This window comes from Podarcis filfolensis (assembly GCF_964270895.1).
Source record: "Podarcis filfolensis genome assembly, chromosome: 12".
NCBI classification, from domain to species: domain Eukaryota; kingdom Metazoa; phylum Chordata; class Lepidosauria; order Squamata; family Lacertidae; genus Podarcis; species Podarcis filfolensis.
The window spans coordinates 36,489,790-36,514,546 of record NC_139614.1 but is presented as its reverse complement, the minus strand read 5'-3'; the positions used below and the strand labels follow the sequence as shown (position 1 = coordinate 36,514,546).

Below are 24,757 nucleotides of genomic sequence, written 5' to 3'. Positions count from 1 at the left end.
TGTACTGATTAAATAAATTATTGGCTAGAAGTATTTTGCATTATTTTAAAAGGTGCATTAGCTTCTTGATGAGAACGGTAAGTGATATATTATGATCTAAATTCCTGTCTTATTTGCATATAAATTTGACAGGCAGGATGTGTGCATCCATAGTCATACACGAGATCTACATCCCATTTTATTTTACTATTTCATTCTAATATTTGCTTAAAAAGGATTATTATTTTTTCCTTTTTAAAGGGATGTGTTGTGAACTGCCAGGGAAATTCAGCATTTTAAGTTTATGTTGCAGTTTATTTAGGTCTGAGTTAATTCTATTGATACTACTATGTATTACTTTCATACTGTTATTTTGCAAATGAACCAATCTAATCTAATACGCGAGAGCTGGCTTCCATGTGCCATCACAACTAGACACATTTCAAGTGACATCCTAAAAAGTCAAATCTGCCTGTGGCAGCAAATGCACACAACCAGTTCTTTATGGGCATGTAAGTGTCTGTACAGGCAAGCCTTTCCCCAGTATCTCATGCCCAGCTGGTTGTGCAAAAAGGCATTAAGTACCAGTTATTTCAATGGAAATCACATTAAAATGTGAACCAGACTGAATCTGTCCCAGCCAGCATAGCCAATGATTGAGGATGATGAGAGTTGACCAACTGATGTGCTGATCGTGTTCATTTCTTTGGCCCCTCCAACAGGATGGCCAGTCTTACTCAGGCTCAAGTACCCTGAACTAGCTGAGGCACAGGATTGCTACTGGTGGTGTATGGTTTGGTCTAGTTATCTTCTCCAAATTATGTAAGAAAGGCATCCTGAGGAGGGGACCAAAGAAAGAACATGCTGAAGGAGGTGGCATTAAGAAACAACAACACTTTCTGGAGTGAATTAAGAGTTCCCACCTTTTCCCCAACAGGCCAGCCTTCCAGGTCATACCAGCTTACCAAGATTTTATAGGATGGAGTGCAACTACTGGAACCCAAAGGGAAGAAGAAGGTTGGTGGAGGTCACAATCAAAATTATGATCCGACGAACGTAAACCTCACCCCTCTTGGTCACGAGATATTTAAGGCTGAGGTCAGTGACAAACATCATAAAAAAGCAGTCTTGGTGGTGGGTGATTCACTTCCTTACGACACCACCTTATCACTGAGCATCGAGGGAAGCCCAAACATCTTTCAGAAGTAACACAAGACTTTGCCTCTTGGGGTGCTTTTCATTGCTTAAGGCCAAGAGTGGCTAACTGAACCAACTGTTGTGGTCTGCACTAGCCCAGAAGACAGACAAGAATTTAAGGGTGTTTGTTATGTTAGCTTTGTAGCTTTTGTGCAGTAACATTCCCTCTTCCAAACACCTTTTAACTTTTACCTGTTATGAATGTTAGGCAAACAAGACAGGCACAAAAGAAAACAACTGCATGTTGGCTGAAGGAAATTGTCATATACATTCTGTTTGACTTACTATGTAGTTTTATTTGTTAGTATCCAGTGCTATCATTTTGAGTATGTGGAAAGTTGCCAAGGTACAATTTTTAAATATTATTTTAAACATTCTCTCTTTCCGGAGTTGATAAATTTTCAAGTAAAATTCAATGCCATGCTTATTTTCAGTTTTCCTTTAATCACTCACCACCTATCCTTTCAAACACTTTGTTACCCAAATCACAGTTCTTTTGAAATCCACTCCTAAAAGTTTACAGAGACAAAAACTGTATCTTTGGGGGGGGAGGTGAAATACCCATCAATTTACCAGTTGCACCTTGGTTCTTCAAGGTGCCATGGAAAGAGTACTTATGTGGAGGTGGTACAGGGGTCAGTGAAGAAGTGGGGTGTGGAAGTAGTTTGCCACTTGTTTGTTCATTTGAAGACAATTCCTACTTGGACTGGGTAATCTCAATCTGCACCTCTCTGCTGAAATGAACAAAGGCTATGCTGGTCCAGTGCTTATTGGATGAGGCTGTAATCCTCTCATTCTTTGTCTTAAGGACCTGATTGGACAAACTGCTCTGAAGACCACAGGTATATATGGGAAGCGCGCTGGCCCCTTCAGGTCCTCAATAACTTCTGAGAAATGCAGGCCTCTTAACACAGGTGTGTAAAAGTCTTTGTTCTCAGGTAAGGTTTCCAGAAAACCAAGTGTAGATTAAAGGTGGAAAGGGTATGTCTTCCTGTTGTCATAATTGATTGGGAACAGAAGAATATAGAAAGTTAAATATCTCCCAGACTAGAAATATAGTCACTTGCCACTCAAAAACACAGATTGGAAATAGGGGGGTGAGGAATGCTCTATCACCAATGATGAAGGGTTTATAGAACTGGCTGATAATTTTCTACCCTTTCCAGAAGTGCTTCAGAATATCCAGGGGAATAATATCTGAAAGAGAAACAAGGGTGCCTTGATTAAAAACTCAACATGCTAAATACCAAACTACCATTGAACACAGAATTAAGCATACTTAAACCTGCTGAAAGAAGTCAGTGGGATTAAGTGCATTTCACTCTGCGCTGGGTCAAGGCCAAAGATGACACATGATACATACCAGCATGTTTATGAGGAATAAATCAAAGAGTTAGGATTTCATCTTAAGCAAGTATGCAACTATTAGGGCATCAGTCTTTAGTTAATTAGGTAATTGGTTGGCTCTATCAGCTAGAACATTTTAAAATAATAATTTGTGGGCCAATATATTAGGGGCACCCATTTTTTTATTTTTTAAAAATCAAAACAACTACTTATAAAAACTGTAAATGGGAAGAACCATCTTAGGAGGGAATTCCTCTAAACAGGGTGAGAGGTGGACTCCATGTGGTACGTCAACAAAGACTTTTCTCTGCCTTGAAGCTCCCACCACTCAGTTTCATTGGATGACTCTGGCTTTAAGTATTATGTAAGAGGGTGAGAAACATGTCTCTGTCCAGTTACCTCCACATCATAGATCATGTCATATACAGTACTGCTATCATGTTGCTCTCATTACCCACTTTTTTTCCAAAGTAAAAAACCTTTTTGCTGGCAGTGAATGCCTCCCCCCCATAACAGTTCAAACTTCAGCCCCCCCCCCCCCAATTAGGTCCACTACTGCTCAAACCTTGTAACTTTATATTGCAGAATGGATTAGATGTCCACCAGATATTAACAAGAGAAGTCTATACATGTTTACTCAGAAGTAAGTCCCACTGAGTTCAAGAGAATTTGCAACACAATCCTAACAACTACTTATTCAATGGAATTTATCCTCAAGGAAGTGGGATTAGGATTGCAGCCTATGTTGTTGTTTTTTCACCTTCTACATCTTCTGTGCTGTGTATTATGGTCCTAGTCATTTGCAATTTGATGTTACTGCCTAGGAAATGGAACCATGTGTTTGGGCCTGTGCAGGGGCTGATTAGTTCTAAAGACATTTTAAGCTGGTCACTATGTATCTGAATCCCTCCCTCCACTGGCCCAACTCTGCTTGTCCTGGTACAATATGTCAGGAAAAAGAATTACACATTCCCCTTCACCATTTGGAGAGGACAGATGTGAGTCTTCAGGATCATCACTAATAATAAATAATAAGAATACTATACAGTGGTACCTTGAGTTAAGTACTTAATTCGTTCCGGAGGTCCGTTCTTAACCTGAAACTGTTCTTACCCTGAAGCACCACTTTAGCTAATGGGGCCTCCTGCTGCCGCCGCGCCGCCGGAGCATGATTTCTGTTCTCATCCTGAAGCAAAGTTCTTAAACCGAGGTACTATTTCTGGGTTAGCGGAGTGTGTAACCTGAAGCGTATGTAACCCGAGGTACCACTGTACTGCCCTCCATCCAAGGATCACAGGACAGTTTACAATATATCTGAGGTAATTATGAGGCATACATAGTATTCACACCATTTTTAAAAAAAATACTTGGCGTTCGGTCTTTCTATCCAAAAAGAGGCCTTTGACCCTTGCTGTGAATCTTGCTCTCCTCCATTCTCACTGAAACCTGAAATTGTACCCTCTGCTCTATTACAGCTTTGCTTAGCGATGACAAAGAAAAACACAAGCAGCCAAAGGCCTCCCACTGGAGAATTTGCTTAATGTTGTTTGGATCCCTTAAAGATTTTACTTGGAGGAATTTACTGCTGTCTAACAATTCCCTCTTGGGCATGCAATCAAAGTATAAAAATGTGTCCCAGCTTCCCTTAGATCCCAGCACAAAGGTCAGATTTAAAAGCAGTGTGTGGCATTTAAGACAAAACAAAAATCAACAGACAGTAAGAAACTGCAAAGCAAGAAGCAGGACAGAAACTAGTTTCTTAATGTTTCAAATGGCATCACTGTTGCCTTTTCTAGACAAAGAGTAAATAATTTATGAATGCAAAAATGAACAATAGCCTTAACTTCTCTAGGTGAAACTGCAAGGAAGTGGAAATCTAAAATAAACAAGATGATATTTCAGTGGACCAACATCTGTTGGTGTGGGAGTATGCAAACCTTTGAGTAACAGAGAACACTAATACATTAACAATGTCTGAGTGCTATGTAAACAGAGAGTTTGCATAATTTCCCTCTTTCTGCTAGCAAATTGATGGTGTTCTCTCAATGAAACTACAATTCTATGCACACTTTCTTGGGAGTAAATCCCACTGAAACCAACAGGATTACTTCAGACTAAAAAGTCATGGGCTCAGACTATGTGCTTAACCTCCCCCTGCCAGTTAATATTGCACATCTTAAATCTTGAACACGAGATTAAAATAGACTGTCACATTGATCTAGCACAGGGGTCAGCAACCTTTTTCAGCCATGGGCTGGTCCACTGTCCCTCAGAGCATGTGGTGGGCTGGACTATATTTTTTTGGGGGTGGAAGTAAACAAATTCCTATGCCCCACAAATAACTCAGAGATGCATTCTAAATAAAAGCACACATTCTACTCATGTAAAAACACGCTGATTCCCAGACGGTCCATGGGCCGGATTGAGAAGGCAATTGGGCCGCATCCGGCCCATGGGCCTTAGGTTGCCTACCCCTGATCTAGCACAAGGGTGGGGAAACCTATGACCCTCAAGGTATTGCTGGACTCCCATCATCCCCAGCCAGCTTGGCCAATGGTCAGGGGTGTTCTGAGTTGCAGTTCAGCAACATCTGGAAGGCCGCACATACCTCTAGCACATCTGCCTACCAGGCCAGCATAATAAAATCTCTGACATCCACTTAATGATGTGCTCCGGTTTGGTGACAGAAGTTTAAGACACTGAACCATCGAAGGAATTTTCTTTTATGGGGAAATTCCAGGTCATTTAATTTTATTCAGTTTGCAGGTGAAACTTTCCCAGCTCCAACAGGACTGAGTTACAGAATGCTCTGGAAAATGCAGATGACCAGCAGAGGGAGTGCAATCGCCTGGCATAGGGATGGCCAACTTCTTCCCTCTTTGTTAGCACAGAGCTGATTGGGAACCCATTCAATTAGGCGTTCCTGGAGGAGGGACTATGGGAGCATGATGGGTCTGTTCCACTTTAGGAGCTTATGACTCAGACAGGCAGGAAATTTGGAGGCTACGAAAGTCCAGAAACTAAGAGGAACGGGCTACAGCCATGTCCCTTACATCCTACTCCTCTCAATTTTCTTTTGTGGACAGGATAAAATCATATTGACAGCCAGACACTACATGCAATCCGTAGCCTAGCAAATCTAAAATCCTGGAGGGCTATTCCGTCTCCTCTGAGTGGATTTGCAACTGGAGTCCATTCCTCACATTTTCATTAGTGTCAAAAGCTACCCTCTCTCTGCAGGAATTGGCTATCCAGCCCTTTGTGGTGTGGTGGATGGACACTGTTCAGAAAGTTGTGTTACTGCCTACTTTGTGAACGTGCATCCTGAATATTGGGTCCAAGGACCTCAGGCCATCTAATAAGACTTCTAGATATAATCAAGTACCTTTGTGTACTCAGGAGCTGATTCTGTTAAAACCCTTTTTACCATCTGAGCAGCCCATCCCAACACAGCCCACATCACAAATTGCTTTGGGAACTTCCCTCACTATCATATGTCATATGGCATAAATGAAACTACAGCATCGTTTCCCACCCTTACCTGACTATTTCCTCTGGATAACAATTGTTAATTGTGTAGATATACTCTTGAAGAAGTGACCCAGCCTCTGCTTTTATCTCCTGAACCTTTTTAAGGCCTCCACTTGTTACAAAAAGACGCCGTGCTTTGGAATCATGGGGCAGAACCTATTTAAAATGAAGCATATAATAGTAAGAAATTCAGCATTTCTTTGCAAAGGTTATTATCTCCTGTGAAGTTTTAATATTGAAAACAAAATTGAGGGACACCAAGAGCACAATCTAACAGAACGTTCTCCTCTGCAAGCCTTGCTGAGACAAAATGGAGGAGGGAAAGGGAACAATAGCAAAGGCACTTGTGCAGAAAAGCATACCACTGGACTGTGCCCAGAGAGTGAAGAAGAACTTCAGACTCACACTTGCTCAGGGCACTTTCATTAACAAGCAGGAGGCTTAAAGCAGTTTTTGCTCAAATTGATTTGTACACGACTGCAAAACCTACAGTGGTCAGCATGCACATCTGAATTACAAATGCCTCTCTTCTGCTTCCTGTTCCACATTAGCAATCCTGATCCTATGTGCACATTAGTAGCAGAAAGAAGGTGCAAAGGCAACTTTAGCTTTGCAGATAAAAAATTCCCTAGTCGGATACAAAATATTCTGTTTTCTAAACTTGACATTCTCTTGACTAGCCTTCCCCAACCTAGTGCTGTCCAGATGTTTTCCAGTACTCTAAAACTCCTATCTCTGGCAGTTGACCATGTTGGCTGCTACTGATGGGAGTCGGAGTCCAACAACATCTGGAAGCATCGGAGTGGGGAAGGCTGCTCTGGACAGAAAGCCCATATCAGGATCTTACTGTCCTTAGCAGCAATACAACCCATCATTTCAGAAGAAGCTTCTCTAAACTCAAACTGTTTTGTTCTGCTTAGCATGCATTTATACTAGCTTTTCCTCTTGATCTGATCCATGCCGTAACCCTCCTAATAAAATCTTTAAAGAACAAAGGTTATCCTTTTATTTCACCTTCGCCTTTGTGATTATTTCTAATAGTTTAAGGTCCACTGAGTATTGACACCAACATGTACCACTCAACCGAGAGACAGATTCAGCTGAGGCTACTAAGGGTAAGCTGCAGAATAGAATGGGATGTGGCAGGGAATGTATGCCAGAGTTCTTTTGGCCCTGCTTCCCCCCAAAAGCATCCTTGCCACATAGCAGAGAGCAAGGGACTACATAGGGGTTGGGAGGGGCAGCTCTCAAAATAAAGGGTGGCCCTTAAAACAAGAGTGATATGGTAAACTACGAAACAGGGCTCCACTGGACTCTAATAAGTGTGCTGTTTCCAGTGCAGGGATTGCCTCTATTTAAATTTTCAAGTAATTCCCTCTGCCCCCCCCCTTTTTTTGCAAGTCTCAGGGCTCATCTATACTTCCACTTGTGTGCTGCAGTGATAAAGCACAGGTCCAAGTGGTTTTCCCCTTGCCCCACTCCTTTCCAAGGGAAAGCCCACTCTTTAGCAATAGATCAGAACACATGTCAATCCAGGGGAAACCTCAATTGCCGTTTGCTCCGACTGAGCGCTAAAGAGTAGTTTTCTCTGGGGAAAAGGACAAGAGGAAGTGTGGATAAGCGCTCAGAGCTCTATTTGGGTTAAGCAGTCTCAAGTGGAAATCTTGCCCTCATTTCTTTAAAAATGGCAAGAAGAACAAAGAAAAGCGGCTTGATTTCTTTCTTTTACATTTTTAATAATAATAAAAATAGGAAGGGTAAAACATTGTAGACAATACGTTTTTGAACAATAGCCCTGAAAAGTTACTGCATTATTAATATAAGCAGGCAGTTTATTGCAGTAAGATATATAGGGCGGAATTCTATTAGAGTTCCAAAAACTGATGAAGGGAGCCCCTTTTCTTATACATTTATTGGCTTGAGGTTTGCAGAGACAACTAACAAAATATATTGTGGCTGGATTTCTTGTTTCCTGCATTTCCTAACTTCAGTTTATTCTAGAAAAACATTGACTTTTCATTCCATCTGAGGCATAAAACCATGGAGTGTCATATTAAAAAACATGTTAAAGAAGAGGGGACATTGGTTGTCAGGGACTCAGGAGTTATGCACAGAGATGCAGTGGTCTGTCGTTGCAGGGGGGTCAAAGACCCGTAACTAGTTCTGCAGCAGGATCCCTGTCTCTAGCATCCTATTGGCATGAAAGGGGAGCTTTTTAGCCACTGAGAAATCTTCCCATTCTTTGTGCTGACTGGAGCCAATCAGAGTGAAAGGAGGGGAGTCAGAATACATCCCTAGTTATTATTTTACAAGATTACTGCACAATCTTAGAAGGGAGCAGGTGGAGCTGTGAGAGGCCATGGCTGAGACTATTATGAAGAGGCCCTGCACTTCTGAATTTGCCACTACACTACTGGTTATGTGAGCATGGGCCTGAGAGGGCAGGTTCATGCAAGCACTGCCCCTTGCACCTGGCAGGCAGTATGAAGCCTATGAATTAGACAGGCCAGCATATATAGCAAGAGTATTTTCCCTTCTTCCCTTGGCTTGATCTACAGAGCAAAGCCTTTTTCCTGCTGCACTCTTGGCTGTTCCCAGCAAGTGATTTCAAGTGTCCTCAACAAAACACTCCAGAACTGGATTCAGGTACAGCTGCCTGCACAGATGCACAAGAACAAGACCAAAAGCAGCTGTAACAAGCATCCCAACACAGAAAGAAAGCAGCAGCAGCACAGAATGGTCTTTATTCCCCAAGTGTTAAGACCAACCTATGCCACTGTTGTTGTTGTTTTCTGTGCGCAACAGCTGCCCTTGGCCCTGAGAGTGCTAATCAAGCTACCCAGATTGGTTTTAGAAATGCTGGACACGGATGGAGCCTTTAAGAAGTGTAAGCAAATGCTCATTTACCTTACTGAACTGGCCGACTATGTGCTTCAGGATGTTTGGAGGAGCATCATGCAATAAGGGTTCGAGTGCTGGCAGATGAGTGCACTTCTGCAGGATGTTCTTTAAAGCTTTCTTAGTCTATCAAAACACAAAACATTTTCAGTAAGGCATTGGCTGACAATCATCTTCAAGAAGTTACCAAGTCTGCTTGGAAAAAGCCAGCCTTTTGTTATTTCTATAATGAATAAACTTTAAGTATCCTTTCTAGATCCAGGAATCTTGAAAATGTTTCTTGTGCATCAAGTCTGATTTATTTTGGAAGGCAGTAAGTTTCTAAATAAACAGATGCACACTTTTTTTTTTAAAGCCACAACCTTGTGAACTGTTCTGTGTTCTGTTATATCCCAATGAAATCAATGAGATTTAAATGTGTGTATCTTTCAACTTGTGTCAGATTGTGGGTGTTAAGTATTGCAGCCCCAAGGGAAAAGGAGGAGGAAGTCAAGGCACCAACTGAAATGAAAGGCCATGTTGTGTAAAACAGGTACCGTTTAGTGTAGCCTACAGGTTTATTCAAATGGATCTTGACTCGGCATGGCATGAGGCAAGGACTTCATTGGCATTCGCCAGCTCCAATATTGTAAAAGTTGTCTGATGCAGATATGATCTAACTCTGAAATTCTCAAAGTCTGTTTCATGGATCACTGGTAGTCTACAAGCTCCGTTCAGGTGATCCATGGGAAGGTTAGAGAACAAATGAAAAATACTTGTGCTTAACCCAGCACAATTTGTATTTTTCTGATGATCAAGGCTGTTTTGATCAGAGACGGATTTATTGGACAGACTAATAAGGCTCTGATCTAAGGTCTACAATTTTCATAATGCAGTGATGGTGCATTTCCTCCCTAGAAATCTGCAAATTAAAGTGGCCAGTCTCAGCAGCCTGGCACCTGTGATTTTCATAATTTGGTGCTGCTTTTGACAATGGTTTCAGTGAAAAAAAATGTATTAAGTGGTCTGCTGAGACCCCTAGCAATTTTCAAGTGGTCTGGAGTCAGCAAAAAGGTTGAGAGCAGCTGACCTAACATGTACTTTGTCTCCTGCAACTCTACACATTCAGTATGCATTTCTGTAGTCCAAAATGGATCTTCTGTATCCTGCAGGGATACCTGTCTCTCCCTTGTGACTACCTGAGGCTCTACTAACCCCAAATGTAATTAGATAATGACATGATATTCTATCCCTCTGTACTAACGTTGCAAGTAGATTAAAATGCTACAATGACTAACAGCTTGTATCCAGCTTCCCATTCAAGGAGTTTTAAAGGCAGACACAACCGAGCTACCCACGGCTGGGTGTTTAAGCCCTTTGTGTGGTTAACTAACATTCACCATTCAATTAAACCAGAACACTGTATTTGAATTGAAAGACATGAATTCAAATACATCAAGGACATCAAGGAAACAGGCAGCCAATCCAAACCATAATTTTAAATGTCTGGGGGAGTGCTTTAGGTCAGCAGTAATAGGGTAAAGGTAAAGGTAAAAGGACCCCTGACCATTAGGTCCAGTTATGGCCGACTCTGGGGTTGCGGCGCTCACCTCGCTTTACTGGCCGAGGGAGCCGGCGTACAGCTTCCGGGTCATGTGGCCAGCATGACTAAGCCGCTTCTGGCGAACCAGAGCAGCGCACAGAAACACCGTTTACCTTCCCGCCTATTTATCTACTTGCACTTTGACGTGCTTTCGAACTGCTAGGTTGACAGGAGCGGGGACCGAGCAACGGGAGCTCACGCCGTTGCAGGGATTCGAACCGCCGATCTTCTGATCAGCAAGTCCTAGGCTCTGTGGTTTAACCCACAGTGCCACCTGCGTATAAGGTTCAGGGTCCAATAATAGAATCATAGAATTGTAGAGTTGGAAGGGACCCTGAGGGTCATCTAGTCCAACGCCCTGCAATGCAGGAATCCTGTCCACAGCCGTCCCTGGATGGGTTCAAACCACCAACCTTCTGGTTAACAGCCAGATGCACTGACCCATTGCACCACACAGACCAATCCCTAGGTAGCCGCTACTGGTCAGAGTAGACAGTCCTGCACTAGATAGACTAATGGTCTTGTTCAGTGTAAGGCAATTCCATATGTTCATATATCCTTGTGCCATAACAGTTCAAGCAGCATCATATGCAACACTGAGACCGAGTGACATCACCCTTCTCCCATTTGCCTCTCCCAGCCTTGCTGTACCAATTTGTCAGGGAGGCTTGCACCAATGTTATCAGGATAGACCCACCTACCTAACACCTCTCTCTGTATCCCCCCTCTGCCTTTTGCAGCAGACATCTGTATACGCTCAAATTCCCGCAAATTATCAGGAATACCTCCTGTTTTCTAGTCCTTGTTGCTATTTTCAACTTAAAAGTTAGTATGAGTTTCTGGAGATGTCATTCTACAGAGTTTGGCTCCTTCCAGAGGATCTGTGGAAACTTAGAATTTCTGAGAGTGATGGCTGGATTCATCTCTAGTGCCTATCAGATTCAACCAGCCTCCACCCATAAACTCAAACCAGCATTTCTGAAATCAAAAGTTGGCAGCACCAGTCAGCCCTGAATGACCATCCAACTGTTATTCTAAGAATGCACATGATCACCAAGGGCCAAACTAGATAAATGTGAAACACACAGATATATAGATATATATATATATTTTAAAAACTAAATAGCACTGCAGCCAACTCTGCCCCCAATCAGGATCTGAACAGTGGCATGGAGGAATGAGATGTTAACTCTGCCCCTGCCCAAGTCCTGCAGTTCCAATTAAAATCCCTCCTTAAGCTGCTATTCGCTGCAAGAGGGGTGGGTCTATAGCTCATACTTGGCATGCAGAAGGTTACAGATTAAATAATGAATGTTTTCAGGGAAGCTTTTAATGTTTCATAGACTATTGTATTTTAATATTCTGTTGGAAGCCGCCCAGAGTGGCTGGGAAAACCCAGCCAGATGGGTGGGGTATAAATAAATAAAACAACAACAACAACAACAACAATAATAATAAATAATAATTAATAAAAAATTACTATTAAAGGGTCATGTAGAAGGTAGTGGGAAGGTTTTCTGCTTGATCCCTGAAGACTGCTGTTAGTCAGAATAAGCAATACTGGGCCAGAGGGAGAAAGGGTCTGACCAGCCATAAGGTGATTTCCGAAGCAGTCTTTGACATCAGTGGCAACTTCATCCTCCCAGGTGGAATAGTAGCTTCAGGGGAGGGTTTTATTCATCAGGATTGCAGTACTGGGACAGGGTGGGGGTGGGGGGTTGATGTCCTCTACCAGTGTGCCATGGCCTCAATACTGACTGGCTTCTGAGATCTGTGAAATGCATCCACACCTTTCACAAACGGAAAGGCACTGTGCTAGGCACAGCCTGCCATTTCACATACTGCAGCTGCTGACACATATTTTGAACTTCTGGCATATTGGAATAGAGTTACGTTTTTCTTTAAGCAAACACATCCTTGGCTTATTTATAAGACAGGCTACGACAAAGTAAACGAACACAGCATGCGGTAGGTGGAGGAGAGCCTTTTCCAGTGATAAAATAGGGGTGCGGGGAGAGGACTCAGATCCTTCGTATGGGAGCTGACATGTTATAAACATATATCTTCTTCTTTTTTAAGTTGCGAAACACTGGCAATAATGTGTTGCTCCAGTGCTGATGCAGCAGTGCCAATAGCTGACACCAACATGGTACAGGAAATAGGCATGGACAACACCCAGCGTTGCAAATGATTTCCCTTGCAGTAAACAGACTAGCATCCAGTCTCATGTGCACAGTGCAGCGTAGAATCACAGCTTGTAAATGAGCTTGCATATGGATTAGGGTGCAGAGAACTTTCAAATTACCTAAGCATGTAAATGCATCAAGGCCTGGGTTAGTCCCCTCTACCCTGTGGATGATATGATGCTTACTTGGTCACCAAGAAGTTCCTGAGAAAAATGGACGGCCCTGATCTGTACAGATTCCAGCAGTCAGCATGGACAGGTGGCACTGACCCCTCCTCCTCCTGCTGCTCCACTGCCCCCTGCAGTGGTGAATGCTGCAACAGTGATGGCCTGGGCACAGTGAGTCATGCAACCTTGATTATTGCAATGAACTCTATATAGGCTATCCTTGGGTCATGGTCTGGGAGCTCCAGCTAGTGCAAAATGCTGTGGATAGGCTGCTGGTGAGGAGAGACTACTACCAACACCTAATTGCAGAGTGTAAAAGCTAACACTAGCTGGCCATATGTTACCGGGCCAAGTTCAAGGGTCCCATATTAATTTACAAGGGTCTTAACAACTTGAGTCTCGGATGCCTTAAGGAACACCTGGTTCCTTATATCCCTGCCCAGTCACTGAGATCGTTAGTGAAGGCTCTTGTTAGTGGTTCAGATGCATGGCTTGCGTCCACTAGAAAGCATGCATTCAGTATTATGGGCCTGATTCTGTGGAACTTCCTCCCAGCTGAGATCAGATGCTTGAAACAGACCTTTCTATTCCAGCAGGCATTTTAAGGAAGTTTCAACTTTTTCTAATTAATTTCAATTTATTCTAGTCACTGTAAGGTTTTTTTTTCCATTTTATAAACACCACTTAGAAACTTCAGTGATTATGTAGTATATAAAAAGCTGAAATAAAATGAATATAAATAATCAGCTACCACAACTGACAGGCAGCTACCCAAAAAAGCAGCTAGAAGCTGTGCTCTGCACAGGTTTATCCCATGCCATAACTCCAGCTGTGGAAAAGGCCAAGAAAATCCAGGAAGCCCTTGTTGTAATAAGAGATTTCCCCTCATGTGGTTCTCCTATGCTTGGAATGAATTATGACTCCTGGTTTCAGAGAGGCATGATTTGTAGCTCCTTGGATGGCTGACCATCTGGGAAGGTATGTGTGCACAAACTACAGTAGCAAATGGAGCTTAAGAAAGGCAGAGCCAAGAAGAGAGAAACAGGAGAGAGGAGGAGAACAGATTGGTGGCCTCTTGCTTGTGTGGCTCCGAATGTTTCCTGCGTGAGAGTGCAACTTACGCTCTTTGTTACCGTACTTTCCATGTGTCACTCCCCAGCCTGCACACTTCTAAGCAAGTTGATTTACACTTTACACTCCAGCTGCTATCCTCAAAAGGAAGCAAAAACCTAGAGAGGCCCCAAAACTTTCCATGACTCAGACAATATTATGTCATATCCTGTACAGCAGCAACAGTAAATACGAACGCTCTGATCTTAACTATGTTTTTTTTCTTGGAGGTAAGGCCCAATTGATATGTTACTGAAACACTGGGGGGAGCCACTTCCATATAGCTTCACCCTGTGCTTCTCTGGCAATGTCCTGGCCTATGCGCAAAGCAGAACGAAGGTGGTGGAATCCTGATGGAACAGAATGGACTGTACCATTTCAGATTACAGGTGGGGGGGGAAGACATTTCTGAATGTTCTCTGAAATACTATGTTCTGAAGTTTAAAATAAATCACTTTCAAGCAGAAAGCAAGCACAGCTGAAGTTTTCTTCCTGGTACACTAGTTTTCCATCTGCAAGGAGTTTTGTTTTCACATAGTCTGAAGTGGTAATCTACTCTAACACCTCAGGACTCTTACCACCTCATTCTAAGGCATATATAGTGCACACCAACAGAGGAACAAGATGGTTGAACCAAACAATGTGTTTTCTTTTACATGCAAACACCACCTTTGGAGGTCTAGGAGATGCTCATGTCAAAAGAACTACATTATGTGGCCCATTGATACTAAAGTTGCATGGGAAGCAGCCATGGGGAAGTGGCTCTTCCACTGATGCACTAATGTATAAATTGGCCATGTCCCACTGAGTGGGTGGGACTGCAACTCAGTAGAAGAGCACCTGACTCCAGCAGCCCTAGTTAAAAGGATAAGGTAGCAGGTGATGCTTGCCTAGGGAGAAGCTGCCAATCACAACAGACAATACTGGGCCAGATGAGCAAATAAACTAGTTACTTGCTGTAACTACGGCAGGTTCCTATTTCATAGTGGTACTTGCTTTCACATATGTAGCTTGAATCACAGCCTATAGGGATGGGATGGTTGAAGCAGAAGGTCTCTAAATGAGAATATTGTACCTTTAAAACAGCCTGGCAAATCCACCAATTGTAGTTTGATAAAATGATAAATTGTGCTAACGGATCTATGCAATTTAGAGCAGCCATCTGGCTTACTATATATTCCTAGGCAGGGTGAGCAAATTGCCACCCATTCCCAGAAATCTACTATTTATTACCTTAGCACCAAACTGGTTGCTAACCCATAATCGAATGTTATTTGTTTTCTAGCCCACCCTGTCTCAAAGCGTCAGGCAAATCTACTTACTTTGACTTGAAGATCTTCTGAACTTTCAGGTGACATATACAGGGAGAGCAGCACAGGCAAGACATTTGCTACTGCAACAGCACGGGCATGTTCCGGAGTGTGTCTCCCAATCTGTCCCAAAGACCAGGCAGCTGCTGCCTTAATATGATCTTCTGGCTCTTCTGACAAGCACACTGCCAGCTGTGGAACCCCCTGTGGTATTAATCAAAAGCACAAAACACTATGAATCCAGGCTGGGTTTGGAGAACCTTGCAAAGATTGCTGGGGAGGGAGGGGATGGAATAAAAAGATTCTCCCTTTCTCTGTATTTATACATTCTCAACTCAAAGCACCTATGATGCCTCTGTCACTTGCACCGTCTGCAAGGATTACTCCTGAACGCTACATATTTAAGCATCAGAAGAATATTAAATCTGCAAATTTCTCCGAGATAAAGGCTGTTAGAGCTGACACGTTTATTGCTTTCCAAAGGACTCAGAGAGCAGGTGCCACAGTTCAGGCAGAAAGCAGAAAGCAAAGCTGGCGCTTTTATCAGGCACTGAAATTCCAGGGTTTCAGGTTTCTTTCCCAGGTTTCCTGGAAAGCAACCAAGCACTGCCTCTGTGCCCCCTCCGTTCATTTCAGTAAGACTTGCACGAGGCTGCCACACAAGCCTCACATAAATGAATGGATGGGGGACAGCCATAATGCTTGGAGGGAGCAGGGTGGTTTCTTCCACCACTCCAAGCAGGATATTTAGGTCCTTTTTACTTGCTTTTCTTCATTTGCTCCACACAATGCCGTTAAACACAACAAGTTATTATTAATGTGAGCGTTGACCCTTACAGATGTATATTGGAACTTTCATCAGTCAGGTTGCCTTTTAGTCCTGACAATTTTATAATTAGAACACTTTGTTTTTTTTTAAAAAAAGCATCAATACATTCTACTATCCACCAGGAACCATTTGATACATTTTTTTAAGGGAGAGGGAGACACAATAGCATCAATACCTATATTGCTCACAACGCAGTGAAATATTACATTTTCTTCCTCACTGTCAGGTTATCTAGCAACCCTCATCTCAGACACAAAAGCTTGCTTAGCAGTCTAGCCATTTCAAATGAAGCAATGCAGGAAAACCAAAACAGAAGAGCATTCACAAGGGTTCAAAACTGCAAGTCATTTCATGATGGAACAGAGCATAAATGTGTTTCACTTTTTTGCAGCGTTTAATTCCCCACCACCACCACACACACTTTAAATGTACCACAGCAGGAGCAAAGCAGGTACATGTTTGTTTTATGTATTCTTATTGTGAAGAAATTTAAAGTGAGACATCAAATATTTATTCTAAGAAGCCAATTGCCAATTTTGTTTCTACCATTTGGAAAAACAACTCGATTAGCATCTCATGAAAATGCAAGACTGTGCTAGCAAACTAATCCATAACCTTTCTTAAAACAAAAAACAAAACCCAAGGCCCTGCTATTCCATTACATTCCAGGCCCAATGAGTAAGAGCATAACTCTGGTTATGGAACACAAATTAATACATTCAAGTGATTTTTTTGCTTTATAAACACAAACACCCTACCTTTAAGTGGACGTAGTTATCATATTTCAATGACATTTTTAACAATGAATTTCTTTCTGATTTCTTTAATGCTCCCTAAATAACTCTGAACATCATTATCTCTATGGTACTTTTAAAAAGAATTATGGAAGTTATTAAATAAACAAAGGCACAATCCAGCCAAATGTAGACACTGATTTAACACGGACTCTCTCTCTCTCTCTCTCTCTCTCTCTCTCTCTCTCTCTCTCTCTCTCTCTAACACACATGGGGGGAAAGAGGGAGAGGGAGAGAGAGAATTAAATATGTGCATAACTCTCCCTTTGAAATCAACAGGATTTAAAAATGTTTAATTCTGGCAGAATTGTGCTAAAAATATTCTTTCTAAATTGGGATTAAACAAACACCTTTTTTCTAAAGAGTTTACACATAATCTTTTAAATACAACTTAGAATTTTTATGAATAGGTTATAAGTGGGATACAAAGTTCATTCTTTTGGAAGCAAGAGCCATTGAAACCAGCAAGGCTGGTATCTAATTGTGTTTAGATTACATAATGAAAGAAGAATTCCAGTTGAAGTGTGAAATGTTATTTTCATCCCTGTCCTACAGTTCATGAAAAGCATCCAAGATGTTTGAATCAGTAGCTAGCCTATATTCAGGTGCTTTTCCCGTTGGTTTACAGTGTCAAGAGGGTACATGAGATTTATGTTTGTTTTGTTTGTTTACATTGGGTTGCATCCTATGGCGGCTTTGCCTTAGCAGATAGGGCTTCCAATTGTACAATCCAGATTTTTGCCAACCCCACCTATCCAATATAGGCCTCTGCAACATATCCCATACCGTTCTGGAGGGTCCCTGATTCTTCAGAAGCAGCTTTTCAGGTGGGACTTAAGTGGAAAGGGAGTGACAGGCAAAAATTGGGTGTTCCACCTTAACTGAAAGGAAGCGTTTTCCAGCAAGGTAAAGCCACCATTGGATGCAAGCCATTTATATCCCACCTTTCCTTCAAGGGACTCCAAACAGTGCACATGGGCTACCTAAGAGATAGTGACCAGCCCAAAGACACCCAGTGAGCTTCATGGCTATCAGGGGATCAAACATTTATGAAAAACAAACTTGCATTCTTTGTCTTCAGCATCCTCACCAGTCTGATAAACACACTGTTGTGACATCTAGCCTGCACAGCCACGCGCATATACATAATCTTCTCAGAATCTCATTATGATTATAGCAACCAGCAAGAACTAACCTTTGAAATGATCACTGCCATGGCCAGGTTCTCTGAATGAGCTGCCACATAGCCCAGCATCATGATACCAGGAAGTCTAACATTTCCTTTGCAGCAACCAACACAGTCAATGACAGCAGCAACTCCCCCTGCATTCACTATGAGTTGTGAAAGCTGAAAACAGATAAATCAGAAAGGATTTCAAGTAACTGTCAAACAGTGCAGTCAAGCAGTCTATGGCCAAGTGACTCCATCCCTATTGATGATGCACACCAAAAAATAAAAAAAATAAAAAATGAGCCATTCTATTCATATGGATATAATTGAGCTGAAGAAGCCCCTAGTGCTTAATCAGCCACATTATATGCTAAACAGATACTTACAGATGTATTCAAAATAGCAAAGTATAATACAATGCAGCCTTCCACTGAAAGGATGGAGAAACCGTGGTCCTCCAAATGTTACTGAACTATAACTCCTATCATCCCTGGATATTGGCCATAGGGCTGAATTCACACTATCAGGAGTGGAACAGGTTTATCATCCCTGTTCTACTGGCCCTAGCAACCAGGGCAAACCCATTTTGCTCCACAGAAATCTTAGGGTGCAAGTGAAGACAAGGAGCTTACTAGTAAGCATTAGGATGTATTGATTTGTAAGTGAATAGCTAGATTTGATTATTCTCGTGGATTCAGAGGTTTTGGTCCACAAGGACTTTCCCATTTGCTTCAGTGGAAGAGCAGTGCTGCACACACAAAAGGGGTGTATATGTAAATACATCGCTACATATGCAACACATAAGGAGTTATGGCGTAGGGTGTAAACCACTGTCACCCACAGGCGTATAGAAGCCCCTTCTGTTCAAGATATGTGCATAAGCGATGACCTATATGAATATTGGTTCATCTAGGTCCGTGCTGTCTACAGTGACTGGCAGCACTTCTCCAGGGTTTCGGACAGGAATCTTCCCCAGCCCTATCTGGACATGTCAGGAGTTGAACCTGGGATATTTTACATGCAAAGCATATGCTCTACCACTGAGCTATGGAAGTGCTTGGTATACTTCCTAATAAAGAGTAAGGCAAGCCTAAATTTATTTCAGTGGTTTAAGGGGTTTAAGCACATTAAGGGGGCTAAGGGGTTTAAGCACATTCAAACATTTAGGACTGTGCCTATACACTAAATGCAGGCCTGTTCACATTCCTGGGTGTCTACATGTGCACTGTGCAGTGTAAAATGTAAACTTTGAAAGTTTCCAGCTCTTATCAAGCAAAGTTTGAAAATTATATTGTCTGTGGAATTAAAGCAGAGCTATGGAAAAGCTTGTGTGGGAATAGGATCCCAAGGTTCCTATTCTTTCTCCCACTGACCTGCTCTTTAGTGTCATCTCTTTCTTGCCACAACTTCTTTCCAAATTACTCTATTTTTTTCAAAAGACATGGCCAGTTGGGGATGGGAAGGATTAAGTCAAATTTATCATGGACAAATGAATGAAAAGCTGAACATTCTGAGAACAGAATGAATGCTCTTGGTTCAGCATTCAGAACCTTGCTTCCTTTTTAAGGGTGAACATTCCCAAGAACCCTGGTAAGCGAAGGTGTGTTGAGTCACCACTGGAGTCCTAAGAAAACTGGATGAAGATTATTTAAACCCAATACGAAACTCATTTAGCATTTTTAGTTTTTGATTTTCATCCCTACTTGAAAGGTTCAGTGTTAATCTCAAGAGAGAACTCACTCAATAGTAATCTTGACCTTTAAATTAGCCTAAATAGGATCTTGCCGCCACCCCAAATACTTCTAGAAAATATTCATTCTCTGGCTTTGGCATGTATCCAAGAGGAGGTAATTGGAAAGAGGCCATCAAGAATATGCTTTCATCACACAGACGGAATTGCCAGCTTTAATTTATCACATTGCCACCCTGCCTTTTCTCTAAGGAGCTCAACGTGATATCCACAGAGTTTCTCAATTCTGTATTTACAACAATCCTACCAGGTAGGTTAGGCAGTGAGGCCAAAAGCCACATATGTGAATTTCACAGCCACCTGGGAGCTTGAACCCAGCTCTCCAAGCATGCATTCTCCTTCTAACTTAAATTATAACAAAACTAGGAGAGCAAACTATAGACATAGCTGTCTGGAATTGTTTAATCCAAGACCTTATAGGTTAAAACCAGCACCTTGAAGTGTGCTTGCAAAGCAAATTAAAAGCCATCGGAGCTTTTGGATCAGTGATGCAAAGTGTCCCCAGCGACTGTGTCCTCTTTTTTCAAAACAGTCTCTAAAAGCAGAACACTGTAGCAGTTAGTGAACATGTTTCACCACTGAGAAATGATATTCATCATGAGTGTAGCCAGGATTTATTTTAGAAGGAGCCTGGCTTTATAGGGGGTGGGGCAGTTATCTGCGACAGATTTGGTCAGTTAAGTATTTTTAACTACTTACTTGATTTGGTGGGGGTGGGGAGGCAGCTACACCCATGATATTCATGGAAGCATAGCCTGCACAAATTTACTTAAAAGTTCCACTGAAATCCATGGACTTGTACACACATCACTGTGCAGGACTGCATCCTTAATGGATTTTTAAAATATGCTTTTCCAAGAGTCTGCTTATGCCACTACTTTTCAAGACTATACTCTTATCACAGTGAAGAAACCTTCAAACAGACTTAAAAAAAAAAACCTATATCTACATATGTCTATCTAAAATGAGAGCCTAATCAGAGACCCTTTTCTGGGGTACCCTGCCCATCTAATGTTTTGTGGATGGCTACTGGGGAAAGGGCCTTTTCATTGGAGGTGCTCCAATTGCAGAATGCTGTCCCCAGGGAGGCTCACCTACAGAAGGTTGCCAGGTTTGTAGGGGTTCTGCGAAGTGGTCCCCGGAGTGGTCCCTACAGTACTGCTGAGGTTGGGCACCCACAAACTTACCTGATGGCAGCAGTGGCACAGAAAGCAGCAGAGCGTGTGAGCAACAGAGAAACATCAGGTGAGGCATCTGCAGCCACCACCAACTTAATTTCCCCAGAAATTTCCCCAGAATGTCTCTGGGCCCCACCTCAGAAGCTGGAGGGATTCTGGGGATATTAATATGGTGGCTACAGCTTCCTCACCTCATGGTTCTTTTGCAGAGTGCTGTGCTGATTTTTTTTATATAAGGAAGCTGATGTCTGCAGCAAGTGGACCTGGCATTTGCCTCACCATGCTGGGGGCTGACACCAGACCTATTTGCCTGACACCTATACTGATGGCATTTGGGCACCAAGCAAAGACTTTTTAAATTTTATTTTACTTCAGTTTGGTCTGTTTTATATTGGCAGGGCTTATGGGTTTCATACCGCTCCTGTTGATTTTACTGTTTTAGTATATTTCAGAATATTTTAAAAGTTGTACATTTCAAATTTATTTTGCTGCATTTCTAAATTTTGTAACTGCCCTCAGAATTTTATGGCAGGGCGGGTTATAAATCCCTCAGATAAATAAATAAAGCCATTTTTTCTCTATTTCGAGGGCTATTTACTCAAGCAACTCAGTTGAAGACTTTCCAATATTTAATAGCCGCCTCTCCGGCTAGCATTTAAAGTCATACAAGGGCTGTGCACTGCTTTAATTTTTAACAAGACCAGCCAGCCTGACAAATGAAAGCCAAACAGTGAAACTAATACTGTGCGTTGTTTCAATTTGGCTTCATCATTTGATGCCAATTTTGTTGGCTGAATCGCTTTGGAAAACTAACTGTGTATATGTAGTACGCTGTCCTTTGAAGAACAAGTATCAACAGGACTCTCTCAAGATCAAATCCTACATCCGAGAAAAGGCCTGGTGAGAAATAAATCCTCGTCGCTGGAGCGCAATACCAGATTCATCTACAGAGGCTGCTCCAGCCTGCAAACCAAGCAGCCCCTCCCCCTCCCAATCCTCTGCTTCTAATGCATGAGCTTTGAGAAGCAGAGCGAGGACTCCTGTGGAGATTGTGCTCCTGTGGCACAAAGGAAGTTTTGACTACAGCAAGGATTCCCCAAATCCTTCCTCCTCCCCCCACCCCCAGCAGCACCAGAGCTACCGAAAGCAGCACCTCTCACATTATCCCTGTGGCATCTGGGGGGTTTTCCCTAAAGCCCCAGAGCACCTGAAATAATGAGAATATCGGATTTCGACGTGGGGTTTTGTGGCTTAAATTAATAAAAAGCTCTCAATAATGAGACCCTAGTGTGCTCTAAATGTTCACAAACCACAAGAGGGGGGAGCTCCCCCTCACACACACTCTTGTTTCTTTATAACCTTCTCAGCCTAGCTGATAATATTTGAAGACTGGGTTTTTTTAAAAGTCAAGTTATGGAGCATTTGGGGTACTGAGGTTCCGCAACGTTTGCAGAAGAAATGTAAGGAGTAATGTCCCAAACCTGACATGTGGAGCCCCACATTTGTTTCAGAGGGAAACAATTATGCAGTATGTGATTCACTGTATTTAGTTCAATGGAGGTAGATGAATCTCACTCAGTTATCAGTTTATTTTTACTTTACTCCATAGTCCATGCACTGAGCTTAACTCAGATCTGCTCAAAAACATGATGTAGAATTCAGAGATTTTCACATCAGTATACAATAAGCATTTTAAAGGTAATGTAAGTATTAGTATCTTGCTAGGGCAGCACATTTAAAAATGGATTTCACACTGATTGGACATCCTGAAGGGGCCACGTCACAAAAACTGAAGGGCCACAATTCAATGCACCCTGAAACATGCATAAATCTATTGATTTGAGGGATCTTAACAGCACTTATCTGTGTGTTGAATGGTAGTTTAAGAAAAAACGCACTTCATAATTGCCTTCCCTACACTCTCCTTTGTGTCCTAAACGTTAAGAATACTCTCCATAATGAAACCCACAAGCAAGGAAAGCCTATTTTGCCCATTTCCCTATTTGTATTCAAAACACATTCAATAACAGCAACAAACATTTCCTCTCTTTTTTTTTCCACCAATGGAAATTCCACAGAGCTTTTCGCTTTGCCTAATGACAGAATAATACTGGGAATTTTTAACATTTATTTAAAGTATACACACTAATAACATGACCTTGTATTTGCATTCTCAAGGTTTTACCTCAGGCGTATGCCTTGCTATCTCTCTAATTAGAGTTGCAGCATTTTTCTTGACATATTCATCCGAGTCCTTCAGGCATGTGAGTACAACAGGGAAAATTTCTGCTTCAACCACCATTTCTGCCAGATCCACAGAATGCTTTGCTATCTGGCTGAGAGCTGAGAGCACCTGACGCTGGTAAATAGGAAGGATTGTTTTATAAATGGCTTATTGGGCAAACACTTTACAGACGCAGACACACACACATATAGAACAATAAAAAAGAAAGAAAACTTCCTCTCATGCTGTGAAAGAATGAAACCACCCACAACTTTTACAAAACTCGCAGTCCTCCTAGTGTAACAGCAACAAACAAAGAAAATATAATTATCAAGAAAAACACATTTACTTAAAGAAAGTCTCATTAAGTTCAGAGGGGCTAGTTTTGAGTAAATAAAATATGGAATCAGAGTGGAAGAAAATGCACTCATGCTACAAGAAATTCAAAACAGAAGACATGCAGTTTATTGGTCTCATTTAAAAGCATTACACATGAAGTAACTGCTTTTTTCTTTTAAGTTACAAAGTACAGACCCCACAATTTTTCATCAGCTGTTATAATTTAAATTTTAATATCTGAAATAACAATTTTTTTAAAAAACTATTTTAATTAAACATGCATGTGGAAAATGCCATTTGCTGTTAATTGGCATAAAATACCATATTATTAAAAAGACAAAGGAAGTTGAGGTTCTTTAAATAACTATCCAGTTTATTGTGTCATGATTTTCTGTAGAAAACAGCTATGAAATTAAACAGTAAAAAAGAAAACATGTATATTATGAGAAACCTACAGTCCTGTAGCAAGTTTCTCAGCTGATTTAGTAGGAACCAAGTACCACTAAAAGAAATGAAACTATGACCAAATGCATGTGCTTAAGAATGCAGAATTACCATTTTAAGAACCCCATTAAAACACTTCACACTATATATTAGACCTATTGAATCAATGTTAGGAAGGTTTCAAATGTAAAGAAAATACCACTATACCTTGGACTAGCCCTTGAGATAATTATCAGATATCTGAATGTGGACTGCTGATTAGAAACAAAATAATCTCAACATTTAAAGGTGAGTGGGCTCACTTTTTTCCCACCAGTTATTTCCACTATGTATGCAGAAGTCACATTAAAAGCAGTCGGATCTCTACAATAGTCAAGTTAGCAATGTGTCTTTTGGGATAAGAGTCCTTTAGAATCCAACATTTAGATTAATACGTTTTTTTCCTCAACACGCCATCGCAGCTGAAAATAGGTTCCATGTCATGAGAAGGGGAAAATAGTTTGAAAAGTACCTTTAGTTTGGCATCGGGGTTGAGGATCATCTGAGCCAAGTGAGCAATTGCCCCCGCGTCCACAACCGTCTGTGCTAACTCCGGAGAATGCTTTGAAACATCACTGAGCGCGGAAGCTGCAATCCTTCTCAAAGCAATCTCTGGCTCCTGGATACAGAGGACTAAGAGAGGAATGGCTCCAGCATCCACCACAGCCTGTGACAGTTCTGT

The 24,757-nt window shown here is 41.7% G+C and overlaps 1 protein-coding gene and 1 long non-coding RNA gene across 5 annotated transcripts in view; one reads left to right on the top strand and one right to left on the bottom strand.

The window, feature by feature from the left end:
- LOC310746265 overlaps positions 1-2,124 on the top strand; it is a 37,148-nt gene extending 35,024 nt beyond the window's left edge. Inside the window, exons 4-5 of one of the 2 annotated variants that reach the window (XR_014540550.1) lie at positions 917-996; positions 1,985-2,091. This is a non-coding gene — a long non-coding RNA (uncharacterized lncRNA). Of the gene's footprint in view, positions 1-916; positions 997-1,984 lie in introns of both variants that reach the window. The other variant, XR_014540549.1, reaches the window with a different exon arrangement.
- The window catches only part of SPAG6 (sperm associated antigen 6), a 49,047-nt gene continuing 25,741 nt past the window's right edge, over positions 1,452-24,757 (bottom strand). For 2 of the 3 annotated variants that reach the window (XM_083579858.1, XM_083579860.1), the window contains 7 exons: positions 24,548-24,753; positions 23,215-23,388; positions 18,126-18,278; positions 15,320-15,511; positions 8,962-9,078; positions 6,065-6,210; positions 1,452-2,373 (listed from right to left, as the gene is read on the bottom strand). In XM_083579858.1, coding sequence (XP_083435984.1) covers positions 2,307-2,373; positions 6,065-6,210; positions 8,962-9,078; positions 15,320-15,511; positions 18,126-18,278; positions 23,215-23,388; positions 24,548-24,753 — 1,055 coding nt within the window. In that variant the 3' untranslated portion in view covers positions 1,452-2,306. The remainder of the gene's footprint in view (positions 2,374-6,064; positions 6,211-8,961; positions 9,079-15,319; positions 15,512-18,125; positions 18,279-23,214; positions 23,389-24,547; positions 24,754-24,757) is intronic. The other variant, XM_083579859.1, reaches the window with a different exon arrangement.